This window comes from Amia ocellicauda, chromosome 2 (assembly GCF_036373705.1).
Source record: "Amia ocellicauda isolate fAmiCal2 chromosome 2, fAmiCal2.hap1, whole genome shotgun sequence".
Classification (NCBI taxonomy): domain Eukaryota; kingdom Metazoa; phylum Chordata; class Actinopteri; order Amiiformes; family Amiidae; genus Amia; species Amia ocellicauda.
Window position 1 is genome coordinate 3,831,692 of NC_089851.1, and position 17,286 is coordinate 3,848,977.

Consider the following 17,286-nt stretch of genomic DNA (forward strand, 5'->3'; position numbering starts at 1 on the left):
GTTCAAAGAGACTCCACATATATTATTATTATTATTTATTTATTGGCAGACGCCTTTATCCAGGGCGACTTACAAAACATAAGCGCAATACAAAGTGCAAGAATACAGTTCACTACAAGGCATCAAAACATTACAAATTCAGATTTACATACTACAAAACAATTCAAAGCATAATACATTGTACCAATTCCAATTTACACAGGTAAGTACAGTGAGTGAGGTCATACATCCTGGATAGTAAAAGCTAAGTGCTGTCAAGATGTTAGGTCACAGTCAAGGGCTACAGGAAAGGGAGCAAGGGGGAAATCAAAATAATATGAGTACATGTAACGCAAGAAGCATGATAAAATGCTGTGAAGTGCTATCTTCTGGGGAATAAAAGGACTAATATTACAAGTACTGTCTGAAAAGATGTGTCTTGAGTAAGTGCTGTTGACAATGGATTCAAAGAGTGATTAGAAGTAAGACTTCTTGGCTGAGTTGAGTGAGGAGGAGAATGTGGACAGTAGAGAGCAGTAGACTTCGAGGGCAGCTGGGAGTTTGGTCCTTTTCCACTTCTGTTCAGCAGTGCGCAGACTGGATCGGGTTGAGAGGAGAACGGAAGAGATCCAAGGCTGAGGAGGGGAGGGATGGATAGGATGAGATGTGAGAGGACAGAGAATCAAGGGAGGAGGTGAGGGAGGACAACAAAGAGGAGGTAGCACAGCTGATGAACAGATGGGAAAAACAGACAAGGAAGGTAAGAGAGTGAGGGCAATGGAGGCAAGGGTGAAGGGGGAGACAGAGCGGAGATTAAGGCGGAAGGTGACAGAGGGAGTGGATGGGGTGGGGAGGGAAAGGGAGAAGGAGATGAAGTGGTGACCTGAGATGTCCTGGGGTGTCACAGAGAGTGTTGAAGGGGAGCATCCTCTAGAGAAGATGAGGTCTAGCTGCCGGCCTGCCCTGTGAGTGGGGGGAGACGGGGAGAGAGAGAAGTTAAAGGAGTGAAGGAGAGGAAGAAATCCAGCAGAGTGGGAGGGGTTGGAGAGGTGGATTTTGAAGTCTCCCAGGAGGATGGCAGGTAAATATACAGTTAGGTCCATAAATATTTGGACAGTGACACAATTGTCATCATTTTGGCTCTGTACGCTGCCACAATGGATTTGAAAAGAAACGATCAAGATGTGCTTTAAGTGTAGACTTTCATCTTTAATTTGAGGGTAGTTACATCCAAATTGGGGGAATGGTATAGGAATTACACCCATTTATATATGTGGTCCCCCCAGTGTTAGGTTCTCAAAAGTATTTGGACAAACTAACATAATCATGAATTAAATTGTGAGTTTCAATACTTGGTTGCAAATCCTTTGCAGTCAATGACTGGTTTCTTCCCTGGTGATGCTCTGCCAGGCCTGCACTGCAGCTGTCTTTAGTTCCTGCTTGTTCTTGGGCTGTTTTGCCTTCAGTTTTGCCTTCAGCAAGTGAAATGCTGCTCAACTGGATTCAGGTCAGGTGACTGACTTGGCCATTGCAGAACATTGCACTTCTTCACCTTAAAAAATCTTGGGTTGCTTTCACAGTATGCTTCAGGTCATTGTCCATCTGCACTGTGAAGTGCCGTCCAATGAGTTTTGAAGCATTTGGCTGAATCTGAGCAGATAATATAGCCCTAAACACTTCAGAATTCATCCTGCTGCTTTTGTCAGCAGTCACATCATCAATAAATACAGGGGAACCAGTTCCCCTGGCAGCCATATATGCCCATGCCATAACATGCTTCACAGATGAGGTGGTATGCTTCGGATCATGTCCATACTCTTCTCTTCCCATCATTCTGGTACAAGTTGAGCTTTGTCTCATCTGTCCATCGGATGTTGACCCAGAACTGTACAGGGTTCTTTAGATGTTTCTTAGCAAACTCTAATCTGGTTTTCCTGTTTTTGGGGCTTACCAATGGTTTCCATCTTGTGGTAAACCCTCTGTATTTACTCTGGTGAAGTCTTCTCTTGATTGGTGACTTTGACACAGATATGCCTACCTCCTGGAGGGTGTTCTTGATCTGGACAACTGTTGTGAAGGGGTTTTTCTTCACCAAGGAAAGAATTCTTGTCATCCACCACAGTTGTTTTCCGTGGTCTTCCGGGCCTTTTGGTGTTCCTGAGCTCACCAGTGCGTTCTTTCTTTTTAAGAATGTACCAAATAATTGATTTGGCCACACCTAATGTTTTTGCTCTCTCTCTGAATGGTTTGTTTTGATTTCTAAGGCAAAACTGAAGGCAAAACACCCCCAAGAACAAGCAGGAACTAAAGACAGCTGCAGTGCAGGCCTGGCAGAGCATCACCAGGGAAGAAACCCAGCATCTGGAGATGTCTATGGGTTCCAGACTTCAGGCAGTCATTGACTGCAAAGGATTTGCAACCAAGTATTGAAACTCATGATTTAACTCATTATTATATCAGTTTGTCCAAATACTTTTGAGCCCCTAACACTGGGGGGACCACATATAAAAATGGGTGTAATTCCTACACTGTTCACCCAATTTGGATGTAACTACCCTCAAATTAAAGATGAAAGTCTACACTTAAAGCACATCTTGTTTGTTTCCTTTCAAATTCATTGTGGTGGCGTACAGAGCCAAATCGAGGACAATTGTGTCACTGTCCAAATATTTATGGACTTAACTGTATATCTCATCATCATCATCATGTCAGCCCATATCGGTCCACTGCTGGATGAAGGCTCCCCAAGATGTCTCCACTGGCTTCGATCTACTACTTCTCTTCTCCACGTCACACCTGCAAGTGTATGATGTCATCTTCCCATTTTCTGTGTGGTCATCTTCTGGTTTTCTTTTCATCTCTTTTGATCCATTCAATAACTTCCTTTGACCGGTCTGGCCCATTGCCACTTTAACATTTTGACTCGTTCAATTATATCACATATTTTAATTTGTTCTCAGATCCATTGATTTATTTTTCTATCTTTTCTTGTAATTCCAAGCAGACATCTGTCCATGCCCCTTTGTGTTGTCCACAGTTTCTGTATCATTTATATATCTATCATATATCCTTCACAACATTAATTTACACAATATTTGGAGGTTTCTAAGTCAATAGAAGACACAAGTCCAGCTGTGGGTTACATGACAGGATCTCACTACAGCTCAGATGAAGACACAGCTCTGTCAAAGGAGCAGTGGCCCAGTTTCCAAACTGGAGGTTCAGTACCAGGAGCTTGTGTCACAAGTGAACTTGCCTTTCTCAGATGTAGTAAAATAAAGACTATTGTGAATAGGAAGGGGTTCTGGGCCAAACAAAAAGTGTGCCATGAATGCAAATGTATCACTCTTTTACAAATATATTGTTTTCAATCATTTTACTTTGTATTAAACCTTTGGAATCTCTACTATTCTCCATTCTTTTTAAAAACATAACATTAACAAACCGGGAAATAGTTATGATCTCCATCCAAACTTCAGTTGTAAAACTAATATAGTATTAAGTAAGTTCTTCTAGTAGTAAATTGGTACATCATAAAACACCACATTTTAAATCGACTTAATTTCAAATGTATTAAGTTCCAATTAACTTTACCTGATAGACTTTGCATCAAATTGGAAGTGCGTAGGCTGCATTGCTGAAATACAATTACAACCGTGATAATCGCTTACTGGTCAGAAAGCGTTTTGCACCAATATGAAAACACTGCTGATGATTAGGCTTATGTACATTCAATTCTACTAGCAGGCTTATTATTTTAATAGTATTATCGCAGGAACCTTGAACTGCAGTTGCTATTCTTTCACATTAAACACTGGTCGAGTTCTCATATCGCAGATTTACGCAGTTCTGCGCAGATCTGCAGACTCCCACCGATCCCATTGGTGGAGCCGCACAGATCTGTGCAGAACCGAGTAAATCTGCGCTACACGCACACGACCATTGGTTCAAATGTGCGAGGAGATCTGCGTGGCTCCACCAATCGGATCGCTGTAACCCCGCAGCTCTGCGCAGCACGGCGGAAATCTGCGCTACACGCCGCCACCCCGCCTGTGCAGTCCCCAGCGCCGCCAGTCCGCCGCCCACTGACCCGGATCCTGTTCAGCAGCACGGCTGGCTGTGTGTCTGAGCTCCGACACCAGCAGCGCCGCCACAATGCAGCGAGACCCCGCCGCCGTCCCCGCCTTCATGGGCTGACAATGACCGGGACTCCGTCGCGCAGGGCTCGCCTCCTTTCGTTCCTCTGAGCGGAGCACCGGGCCGCAGAAGCGCGGAGAGGGACAGGGCTGCGCCGCCGACCCGCCTCTGGTTCCTGCCGTTTTGTCCTGCTATTCGCAAATGTCTTCCCCCCGCCGCCGCCGCTGAGCTGCGACCGGACGAGGGTGTCTGACTGATCGCAGATCCAGCCTCGCCGCCCGGGTCTTCCTCTCCGGCCGCCGAGCCCCGACCCGCCTGGGACTCGCATAGCTTGCGGGACGGATACGCGCAGAGATGGGGAACACCACGTCCTGCTGCGTGTCCTCCAGCCCCAAGCTGCGGAGAAACGCGCACTCCCGGCTGGAGTCGTACCGCCCGGAGCCGGAGCTCAGCCGGGAGGACACGGGCTGCAACCTGCAGCACATCAGCGACCGGGAGAACATCGACGGTAAGAGCCGGTCATCCTCCGGCGCCGGGTCGGGCGACCTGCATGAACGGGTGCCGTGTACGTACAGCGACGCGCAGCCCACTGGCTGTCTTTGTGTGCGTGTCCAGTCTCCACTGCTTATGCTCATCATTTGCCTTTTAGGTCTGCATTGCAAGAAGTGACAGATAATGGAAAAGCAAATCTGTTGTATAGATCTGCTCTCCAACCAATCGTCGTTATGAATGCATCAATAGCACCACTTTTATTAATAATACTGATTATAATGATGATGTAATTACGAGGATAATATTGTGATTGTGATGAACTGGACGCCCCTTGTGTGTTTGGAAAGCCGGCGGCAGGAGCTCTGACTGACTGACGGGTCGATTAGGCTGGATCCTTACTGTGAAATCGTGCTGTGATGGTGCATTTCATTTAACACATTCGTGGCAGGGTATCATTGTATTATACAGACATGCGTACATGCATATTTACATGCAAACACACATGCATATTTACATGCAAACATACATGCATGCATTGGTAATTCATTGCATTTGGAAATATTATTTTATATTATTAGCCACCCACCAGATACACACCAAATCTGTGAGTATGCTGGGTTTAAATAAACGAACTAGGCTTATATATTTAATGTTTGTAGCTGCGAGGTTACAAACATATTAAAAGAATATACTTGAAATTGATTTTTTGTTTTGTTTTATTTGAACATGAGTAATCAGTTGATAGCTGATGAGTGGGCGGGTCCCCCGGCTGTCATTAGAGCCAGGTACCCGGCACAATCGATCACCTATCGATTTGACTTCGGCTGTTAAATACAATACACAGTGATGCATTTATTAGTTAATTTAAACTGAATGAATTGCACTTGTTATTTTAAAATGGTGTATATATTCCGTTCAGGCTGCACGCACAGCTGTACAGTAATGGATCACATACGCTGGGATTCCCTTGATGCTGCTGTCTGTGGCAGCTGGGATTGAGCTCCGTGTAATGGTTTTCATCTTCATTCAGTCTTGAAAGATTCATTAAACAACTCCACATTAATTAAAATGTGCAACTGAGGTTGCAGATACTAGATAAATATAGGCATATTGTTTGTTCGTTTTTAATTGTCTTATAAACCACTGGCAAGGAAACTGGTTTGCTTGAAACAATTATGCAACAGATCAGACATCAGTACATACCAGCATGGTTTAAAACAGTTTAATAGAAAGCAATATCACCAGGAATATAAGATGAATTCAAATTATACTCGTTAGATTAAAAAATTAGATCAATAGTCTATTTCTCTACATGTGTAAGGAATCAAGTGTACACGTATTCAAGCATTTTGTATTATTCTGTTGTTCTGCAGCAGTAACCTGCTTCTGAATGCTTAAAAACATGAGGTGGAGGACAAGGATTAAAGAGTGATTTCCATCATTACTTCTTGTATATAGTGAGCTAAAACTGGCAGTAAATCCAGGTTGTTTTCTGTTGGAAGCAGGCAATTTTTTCATGCAAGGTTATAATTTAACCATAAGATGAGAAATACAAAAAAAGACCCAGTTAAACAAAACATTCCCTTTCTTTGGAAACTTCCAAGCTGAAAATGCACTTATGTGTATCGAAGCAGCTCGGTTTCATATAATTGAATAGGACAGTTTCAACCCTTTAGCAAAGACAATGAGATCAGTTAGCGAGCTGCTTGTCAGGGGAAGATTTAGCCTAACTTTTAGCATTTGAGATGAACCGTACCAGTCTGATCTCAGAACTGTGCAGAGCTGGAGTTAATGGCATGAAACTGGGATGAATCACAGCAAAGAATTAACACTTGCATTGTCGGGGAACAAGATGGGCCACAGATAAGCACAGGAACCTTTGTTCACAAAATCCAAACAAACAAACAAAAAACAGCTGCTTTCAAAACCGAAGCTTTGGTAATTGGGCTCCTGTGTAACCTGCAAGCTTAGGCTAAAATACTATAAAGAAACATATCGGGGAGAATGCTTACAGAAAAACATTGTAGACTGGTTAGATTTAGTTTATTTTTGGTAGGAAAAAAGTGCCAGATTTCCAAATATCCAAACAAATTTTGTTAATTTGATAGCTCATGTGCAGGTTATGCAATAGTTATCAAATATTTTGTTTTACTTATTATTATTATTATTATTATTATTATTATTATTATTATTATTATTATTATTATTATTTTTAATATTCTATTTCTGTTTTGTAATGGGATGATTATATATCTGCAGTGCTATGTGAGTCGGACCGTTTATTTAAAATGTCTGTCTTGCACTGACTAGTACTCTTGTACACCTACACTTTCTGAAAGTATTGTCTGACATGCAGGGCAGTGTTTGAGGAAGTCTGTGCGTGTTGGATGTCTGGAAGTCCTAAATGAGACCGAGTCCAAAGTGGCGTCACGTCCTGGAGACTCAATAGGACGTGGCTTTCTCATTCTGGTTCTGTGGATCTTAGTGTCTTCTGCTTTTCCTTTGTGTTCATTCAATCAAGTACCTGAGGCACTGTGGTTTTGAGGACCAGCATAGTGAATCCATTAATACTGTATTCATCATACTTCTAACAGCAAAGGTGAAAAAGTAGTAAAATGGGCCTCCCTCTCGTGGCAGTGGATTGAGGTCTTCTGCTTGTTAAGAGCACTTTGGCACTGTGACAGTTTTTACAAAAGCATCGTACTGACAGCATCAATGTGGTCCTCTATATCTCTTCCAGTGTGATCGCACATAAGTAGGGATGTCGAACAGCGGTTCACGGAGCATTTCATGACCTTTCTCTGAGGAACGCCTGCCCTCAATACTGCAGAACACCTCTGGGATGAGCCGGAATGGTAATTAAGGAATAAACCTGTTGCAGCATTTCTCTGCTCACAGTATATGATTGCGTTTCTGCATATTTCTGCATTCTGAATTTTGTACTTTGAAAGAACAGTTTTAATACTTGTCTGTTGTAGAGACCACAATGAGGACTTACTTTTGTATCTCCAGAAAACAAAGGAAAAAGAAAAACACCTAACAAAGTTGCAAACTAGTGTTTCATGGTGTTGGAGAAGACCGTTACTAGAAGCCATCTATGTAAAATGTCCATAATATGTCCACAAGGCACATCTCTAGATTAGTTGCATTTCTCTTTGCTCCAACTTTGCCGTCCTGTTGTCATTGCCGAAACATTGTGTAGACCGATCTCCTGGACGAGCCCACCAGCACGTTTCCCTCACAGCACCTGCTGGAAGGGATTTCATGATCACATCTTTTCCAAATCCTGTCATTTTTGTGTCTTTCTCTACTCCTAGCATACTGTCGAGGGTGTTGAACTGTTCTTCAACAGCTTTGCAGAGCTGCTGATTTTAATGATCAGCCTTCATTTCTTGACTTTCTGAGCGAGAAATGTAACATTCTCAGTAATGCTGTTCGTGTCAAGGGAACAGAGGTAAAAACGAAAAAACAACTTGGCAAAAGATTGACTGTAGACAGCAAAATTACCGTGCCTAATTGTTTTATTTGCTCACATTTGTGCCCAAGAAAAGACATTACACATATTTCATCATGTTCCTAATGGAAGGTGTCTAGATATGCCCACGTTTTTATTACCAAATGTTCAAAGGCGTAAAAACCATGGATCTTCATTACTAACAATCAACAGCAGTTCAAGCAGAATATTAATCCTATTTTAGCCACCCAGACATGCAATGAATTTAATAATGCGCAAAGGGACTAATAACAAAGGGACTTGGATAATATTCAGTTGTAGGCCGACACCTGGCAGATGAAATTCAATGTGGACAAGTGCAAGGTATTACATGCAGGTAACAGAAATGTCCACTATAATGACACTATGGGAGGAACAGAACTAGATGAAGTAACGCATGAGAAAGACCTAGGAGTCTATGTGGACTCCTCACTTTCTCCAGCCAAACAATATGGGGAAGCAATTAAAAAGACAAACACAATGTTAGGGTATGTAGTGCAGTAGTCATAAAGAAATGTATCGATAAATGCTCAAGTTGGGAAACAACATCGGTTCGTTTTGGATCCTTAAATAGCTCTGCAGAGTACAGAAGGGATTACTACCTCGCAGCACTTATGCAAGAGAGAAACACCCAAACATACGGGCGAGATCCGCAACCATTATGTCTGTGGGATGGATTCCTGTCCTCTGCTGGAACAGAATCTTTGTAGTGAGTCCTTTGAACTGTTTTTCTCTGGATTGATTTCTCCTATATACTGTGGGCTGAGGAAAGCCAAACTGCTCTTACCGCTACACATTGTGGAAATAATGACAATAATACATCTTCACAGGATTTCACTGAGGAGATCAAAGCTCTTTGTAGCCTAACTGTAATAAACATAATCCAAGAAATCAAAGCCTTAACATATGAATCAGTTTTTATTAGGTATAAATTACAATTAATGTTCCTCAATCTGCATATTCTGGTCTCCTGGATGGTTGTATATCATCTTCAGGGACATATGAGAAAAAGGCTGATGGCTGAAATGAGAAAACGCAGATTGCTTCAGCACTACATTGGAATATACCTCAGATCAATTAAACGTGGATTGCAACCAAATGTCCACTAAGGTCTTTTCATTTAATTTATCTCTGTGCTACAAATTAATATCATGTCTGATACAGGCATTTCTGTTTTCGACATTTTGCGCAGCATTACCTTAGTTCAAGTGAGTTGGCAACAGGCTGCTAACCTTTTTTGCTGTGTGTCCAATGCAGTGGATACATAAAGCAGTTATATAGAGCCATATATTTAAAACATCTCTCGGGGAAATGATATCTGAGATTTAAAAACACAAACTAGTAAATTCTATAAGGTGTCTGAGTGGAAAAGGACAATAAGCAGCCAGGTTACTAATTAATACCCGTGGGAAATATGATATAACTGGTCCTACTTTAATCTATCTCTCTCTCTCTCTCTCTCTCTCTCTCTCTCTCTCTCTCTCTCTCTCTTTTGGGGATTTATTCAAACAAGCTGGCTTTTGGAGGACTCTTATAATTCAATATTTACTTTAATCTCTCAGTTAACTCAAATTATCCAAGAGCTGGTTGCAACAAAGCCGGTGATCGACTTGTTTTTTGAGATGAGATTGAGGTGATATTTTTCAAAGGAATTTTGCTTTGAATTTTCTTTACCTGATATCAATATGTACCTAGTGTGAAGTAAACACTCTTCTGGATTTTAAGGACTGGAGTTTCCCTGAGATTTCATGTAACATTATCTAGGATGTGATATTCCTGACCTACCGAAATTGATCATTTACTCATACCATTTAAGGTACATTACACAAACACAATTGTTATATTTGTCCTATTTAAGCTTGATTTTGTTGTTTGTTAAGACATTAATTAGATCAAAATGACCTGTTTGCTTATCTTCACGTTGTGTATGAGACAATGTAGCTCATTTAAGGAAGTTATTTCTAGAAAACTGGTTCATGCATATCTGCTTTTTCTTTTGATTCACAGTTAGTGTTATTCTGAAACAAACTGCTTTTCTGTGATGAGGATGGGATTTGCTGCCCACACACTGAAGTGTGGATAAGTTAATGATTTATTCATTATTGTGTTCAAATAGTTTTTCTTCAAATGAAGGTGTGATAATATGTTGAAGGAAAAAAGATCATTTCCACTTTTATATCTTGGTGAACTACAAGGACAACAAAAACCTTTGAATTTGTAAAGACTGAAAACAAATATTAGAAACATTATCTTGCGTGTCTGATATATCCAGTGCAGCTGATCATATAACTTCCCTTTTTTGGTTACAAAATGTGTTTGTCCTTATGTGGACATTTTTGTAAGTTTTAAAAACAAACGCTTGATAAGTTATATTTAAATAAAAGTTGTGTGGTCTATGATTGTGAGGACCCTATTTTAAACTGCAGACTCCAAAACACAACGTGACCCAAAGAAAAAGAAAGATCCTGTGTGTTCAGAGACTAGGGCTTCAAAACGTCACAAGACTCTTTGTGGATGTGAACTTTACACAGCATCTCAGTGGTCAGCTGATGGCAGTTTGTTTTTCTCAGAAGATGAGAACAAATATTTGATTAAAAAAAGTTTCCTTTGTCTCATATAACAAGCAACCTAGCAAAACCTTTCTTTTACATTTAATTGAATGATTCTTAGTCATTAAAATAGAATAAAGATAAATGAACAAAGAAAATAAACTCCATTTTTTTTTTTCCAGGCAACACCACAAATGGTGTGGATTTCTTCCATAAGGGACTGTACTAATGTGTGCTTTTTACTTTCCCATTTATTGTCTTCACTCTAGGGATTCGGATACATAGGCCCTACCTTTTCATTGACACAGCTCAGTAATTTGGCAGCCTTATTATAACAGTAGTTTCAGCAAACTGAGTATGATCTTTTGTTCCTCTGCAATTTTGATTTCTGATATTACACTGTTGTGCCTTTTAGTTCCCAATACTTGGGAACATAACAGTGCAAGAACGTCAGGAAGGTTACAGATGAGAGCAGGTTTCTTGGCCCAGCCTGCTCATTAGGTTGCTGGCAGCATAATGATCCAAGAATCTCTTCAGACATTTTATTTGAAGGGTTTCAAAGAGCTGTCTTCAAAGACATGGGTTTCTTTCACAACCTCGTGAGTCCATGTGTGAAGAACGCCTTGTGATTTCTGTCCTCAACCTAATTTCCACCCGTGTCCAAAGGCGTTTGCATCATTGCTAATCTTGAAGAAGAACCCCGGACTGACTCTGTCAATCTCTTTCAGGGTTTCAGTACCTGCATCACCAGCCTCAATTCACTGTCTCCGTTCTAAAGAGATCTGGTTCTTAAAAGCTCTTCAAAATCAAAATCAGCGTGGTTGATCTTTTTTCTAGAGCCCTGATAGTGTGGGGACCAGCGCTAAACCCAATTTTCTGCATTGCCTTTTATCCGCTTCACTTTTTACTGATTTTGTTTTGCTTCTCCACATTTTCTATTTGAGGAAAGTGATGAGGCGACATTTACTTCTCCTAGATTGTAAAATGTCTGAACGTAAGACACTAAGATTGCTGAGTGGTGATGTTTCTGCGTCAATAGTTATTTGGCATTAGTTTGACAGATATTTATTTTTTGGTATGTTTTAATCTAATTCTTTAGACTCTGATGAAGTGAATTGTAACCCAAGTCCCTCCTTATTTACATGACAGAGGTAGTACAGGTAGTGGCAGGTAAGATGGTTAGATTTCTATAAGCAGTGATGTTCGACCGATAGGGAAAGGGAACATGCCTTGGACACAGACCGTACCCATTCCTTGGTCTTGAATCACATTTATCTGAGAGGGCTAATTAAGCTTCTTATATCAAACATTTAGCAGATACTTTGTTGCATCTTTTATAAATAATGCCACTGAACTAGTGTGTGGCTTGCATGTGGCACAGTACTTCATTCTTTGCTCGGTTAAAGATGAGTGAAAGTCGCTTATTTATGATAAATTCCTTGAAGAGGTACCAAATGCAGAACTTTCACCAAATGGATACCTGCACAAATCAAGGATGTCATTTTCGCTTTCCACTCGGTTCATTATCCCAGAGGAAGCTAGATATTTCAGACCAAAGAAAAGAATCATCTTATCGTCCTCATGAGAGAAACCTTGACACTGCTTTCACAGCTACAGAGTTGAAAAAAGCAGCTTTCCTCGTATTAGCAAAAGCTGCATTCTGAAGGGAAAAAAAAATCACAGAGCGGCAAACTGAGTTCAACCATTTGCTATTTTTACCCAGGCCTAGTTATTTGTGAAAACTGTCAACTCAATTTCTAATCCAAACTATAAGCTTTTATATAGAGACCTTTCTCGAGACTTAAAATGAAGTTGCTCTCGCTGCGATTTTTTTCTTTTTTGAAAAGGCTCAAACCATTTCTGTGTTGGCGTTGGTACAATTTACTTGAAAGAAATGAGTAGGATTATAATAGTCAAATAATAAAATGAAGTCATGTACATTTCCTGTTAGGGTTTTTTTGATCCCTTGCAATTACTGATACTGATACTGTAGCCTAATTCATGTTGTGCAAACTATGAATGATAATCCTAAATTCTGACTGCCAAGCACATACCAAACGTGGGAAATTCCCCAGAAATCACCATTGCTTTCTTTTATTTTACTTTATTTTTAAGATTATAAATGATTTCCTGTTAATTTACAAAATAATTACATGTATTGATGCCAAACAACTGAGATTGATGTTGATCTATAGCTAAAACAATGCCCCACAATCTTTTTCCCTTTCTTTTCATTGGTTACTATTATGAATGTCATCTTTCAATATTCCCTTTGATTTTGAAGATTAATAAATTAAACCTGTTACTATTCCATGGATGTTTTCAGTAACACAGCATCATTTTGAACCTTTGCTGGTTAAAGTTATTTGTTAGTTATTGTAATTATAGTTGTTGGTTTTAGATGAAATGCTGTTATTTGTGTGCACTTTTGCTCTGACCTTAATTCCCACTCGAGGTGACTTCATTTCCTACGATTGTAATGTTGTCCATCTCACCCATGGATATTGAGAGTCTGTTACCTGCTTTGCAAATTAACGAAGCTGGATTTCTGCACAGTGTGGATGTTGTTATCAAGAATAGTATTTCACCACTGTAGTAATTTTCTGCTGTGCTTCCCATGGCAGTCGCTAGATTCAAAGGACCCTCTTCTATTGCCCTCAGCCCAGCAGTTGCACTGAGACTATTACCCTTTGTTAGTGCTTCTGCGCTTTATGCTGTGGATTACAATCTATTTTCAACAGCCACTGTTCTAACCTCTCTGTGAGCTGAGAATATTAAATAGCACTTTAATTATTCCTTTGAATAGGTATCTCATCTGCTATCAGCACTACAGTGGGAAGACGGCGATGAATATTAATAAGCGCAGTATTCATAAATTCCTCCTAGGTTTGGAAAGAAAGAAACTGACTTCCCTCGGGTCAGTTTAAGAAGCAGAGTTTTAAAGGATTTGTAACCAATCATCTTATTAAAGGAATTGTAGAGGATAACCCATTAAATACAAGAAGTCAGTGGCCAGTGGCGTGCAATATTGTGGCATCAAAAAGGTGCGATCTGATGCCAGAAGTATTTTTGGGAACGTTACAGCTGGTCCTTGTCTGGAATCTAGGCCTACGTGAATTTTTTTTTTTTTTTTCCAGTCGTCTGAAATGCCTCCATGTGAAATTATTTCTAAAGGCAAATCACATACAAGACCAGTAGGATTTAATGGAATTAAAATTTGATTAAAGCCCAAATAAAGTCAATCCTTTTTGTAAATGACAGAAATCAAAAGCATAATTGTATCACCAACTCTCTCTCTCTCAATTGTAAATGGAAAATAAATGGTGTTGCAGGAACTATTTGAAATGTGGTCGATCAAAAGTCCCTGATGTTTATAATCCATCCAGATCTAGTTATTGGCTTTAATTTTGTAGGCAGAGGTAGAGCTCTGCAGCGTTGTGCTGTAAACCTGATTTTTACAAGCATTACCCTTATGTTCTGTTACTTTATTCCAGTGATCTTATAAACAACAAAATGACCCTAGTGATGTCATTTGGAACTATTACCAAGAAACCCCATTTTCTATTTGAATCTTTCTTGTGTTTCAAAATAAGTCCTACTTCTGCAATTTTAGGACGATTAATGGTTACGGCCAGAGTAAGAATGGTAATTAAAAATTGTGAAAGACTTCCATAGATAGCTCTCAAAGTCCAACATGTAGAACTGATGAAAACAGTACGTTTGTTTAGGTGGTTGGATATCTGTGAAAGTATTTATTAATGCATTCAGAAAGTAATAGAAAATCATGCTAACAGATAGATGTTTAATCATATACCTACTGTTTGTAGTAGGCCTTGTGCCATTGGTGTCTGCAGTTTCCACAGTAATCATATGCTTTGTTTCCTGTTAAACAGAGCAGCTTCGCAAAAGATTCTTCCCTGTTAAATATAGCATTCATTTGTATGTCTACACACAAGCTATTCTTGAGAAATACCCTCTATGAGCTAAACTGATAAAACTGTTTATCTTCCGGTGCAATCGCTGTAGTCTGGGTTTACATGGCAAGCATTTCTGTCATGGAAACGTAATACAATCATGTTTGAGAAGTAGGGCGTTCAACAGCTGCATACCAGTGTGCAAACTCAAACTGCTTAGTGCTAACCTATGGAGTTGGGCTGCAGTTTGAAAGCAGTACTAATTATTATTTTCTCATTTTCATGTAAATTAATAAGTGAGTTCTCAGTCTTGACACTTTTTCTGAATTGCAGTTTCTTGTTGGGATAAATGTAGCTTAGAGTGAAACCCGAAAGAGTTTCATGAGATTACTTTATGAAATGTCGGGAATGTCAACTGCTAAATTTTACCCTTTATGAAAACCATTCTAGTAAAAAAAATATAGGCTAGATGATACTGAAAAGAAAGGTGAAGTGTCTGAAAATTCGATTTTAAATCTCTGTTGTACTGCGTGACCTTGTTTTTAATGCTGTAGCTCAGCAATACAGTTCTACTCCCAAGTCCTTTCGGGGAATTCTCAAGAGTTTTGGGCTCTTCTCCAAACATTCCCTGGAAATTATTGCGATTGATTAATTCCTCGCATGTGCTTTTTATTATGTAAAAGGAAATTGGAAAGCTCAATAAGAAAATGTATTGCTGTACAGTTAACACATTCCAGTCTTGTGTCATTCCAGATGTCTCAACTATTCGGAGATAAAGATGTGAATCAATATTGACACAAAAAAGTGCTAAGTAGAGCAAAGTTACTTGTGGCTAAATTAAATTCAGGTTATGGAATTTTAACAACTATTGGGGATAAAAAAGAAAAGTATCTACATTTCTGCCTAACTGCAAAAAAATCCAGCATTTAAAAAGTTGCCCCTGGATGTGCTTTCGGTTTTTAAGCATATCTTCTGCTTCAAACATTGCTGGCCACATAAGAGATATTTCAATACAACTACAGTGATTAATCTATTGCATTTCTATGCCTAATGCTGTCTTAACCAGTGGTCCACTTGAGGGTAACGGCATATTCCGGCTTTAGTTTTAGCCACATAACAAAAATGTACCAAGTGTCACCTTAATTGTGGTGTTTCTTTTTCCAGATTTTATGTGGTCACAGATTTAACAAAACCAGTCAAATTCACAGGAGTGGTGTGAAGGTTGACTTCTTCTTCTGCCTTTCAGGTGACAGGTATGATGAGTTCAGTCCACAAAGCAAGAACATTCCTTTATTGAACCGAAACCCAAATGAAAAACGCACTCTTGCTGTGTACACAATTTAGATCCTCTCTTGCATTGTATGGTAGTGGTTATCCCTCATATATGAATCACGTTTGGGAAAGGTTATGTGTTTCCATGGCCCCCATATAAAACAGATGAAGCAGAAGGGTCAAAGAATGTACTTTACAGGATGTGCAAATTAAAAATACAGTATTCAAAGGGAAGCATGGTGGGGAATGAGTATTTAAACCAGCAGGGGGGGGAGTCTGTGTGTCACTGGAGACATTTCGTTCTTTTGAAGTTTTCATCCGGATCCTCACTTGAAAAGAGGCCTCCTGCGATTTTCAGTAAATATTTTTGTTTCGCCAGTGGAGTTTGCGTTGTATTAATCTGGGGCAAAGGCAGGCATTGCCTTATGAACTGAAAGGGTGCTTTGTGGGTAACAAGGGTAGTAATAGGTTAAGGAGAGAAACCTCCAGGAACTAAGTGACGCAGTCTGGTTGATATTCCATCGTGCATCTAACGCAACTACAAACATCTGGGATCAAACACATTGAATTATCGCCCCCAGTCAAAGTAGACGCATCTCTTTATCCTCGAGAGCAACTCTGTTAATTTATGATCAAAAACAAAGAATGTCTTGCTTATAGTATGTTAATTTCTGAGAAGTTAAGTTATTGTGTTTTTATTATTTTATTTAGTCCTGCATTAAACTGGCTTGGCTTTCTTTGTTTTCCGTTTATTATTTATTTCTCGGAGCAAAACGGAGGACACATACTTTGGGATATGAGAGAGTCTAAAATGGCATAATTGGGGTTAAATTGGCATGCTGTGATCGCTGTATATCCATAATACACAAGATTTCTGAGCGCAGACAAATGCTCAAAGATGCCCAAATGCTAAAAAGCAGGTCAGCCTGTGAGCGGGAGCTTTCCAACACGGGATACGTTGTTAAATTCTGGGCCAGGGCTGAAGGGAAAGTCTTTGATTTACAGCCTCTGCCTATTGCCTGCGAGTGATTTGAATCGTTTCCCAATGGCCGTAAAAGTGAAAACCACCAGAAAACAGGCCAGTTAATCATTTGGATTCTTCTCAGACTGCTTGTGTTGTTGTATATCAGGTCAGAACTGGGTGCAATGTCTTTTAATTTAGGATAGAAGTCAGGTTAAAGGAGACCTACTACCCACAGTGGTTATGTGGTTATCTTACTGCAAATATCCGTATTTCTGTAAGTGCATTGTCTTGTGTACTTATTGTCCTGCGCTTGACTTGAGTTACCCTCGATGGCTTGTTGCTATAAGTGTTCATAACATTTTTTCTCAAAGAAAGAAAAAAAAATTACATCAATCTTAGAACTATATTGCTTTGCTTTGGAAATAGTTTTTAAGTCTTAAGTGTAAAATATGAAACAAACCTAAGAAATCTAAACCTTGAATAAGC

At 39.7% G+C, this 17,286-nt stretch overlaps 1 protein-coding gene across 2 annotated transcripts in view; it reads left to right on the forward strand.

Moving 5' to 3' along the window:
• The first annotated feature begins 4,051 nt into the window (after positions 1 to 4,051).
• ccny (cyclin Y) overlaps positions 4,052 to 17,286 on the forward strand; it is a 49,949-nt gene continuing 36,714 nt past the window's right edge. For both annotated transcript variants that reach the window (XM_066716402.1, XM_066716411.1), the window contains exon 1: positions 4,052 to 4,624. In XM_066716402.1, coding sequence (XP_066572499.1) covers positions 4,471 to 4,624 — 154 coding nt within the window. In that variant the 5' untranslated portion in view covers positions 4,052 to 4,470. The remainder of the gene's footprint in view (positions 4,625 to 17,286) is intronic.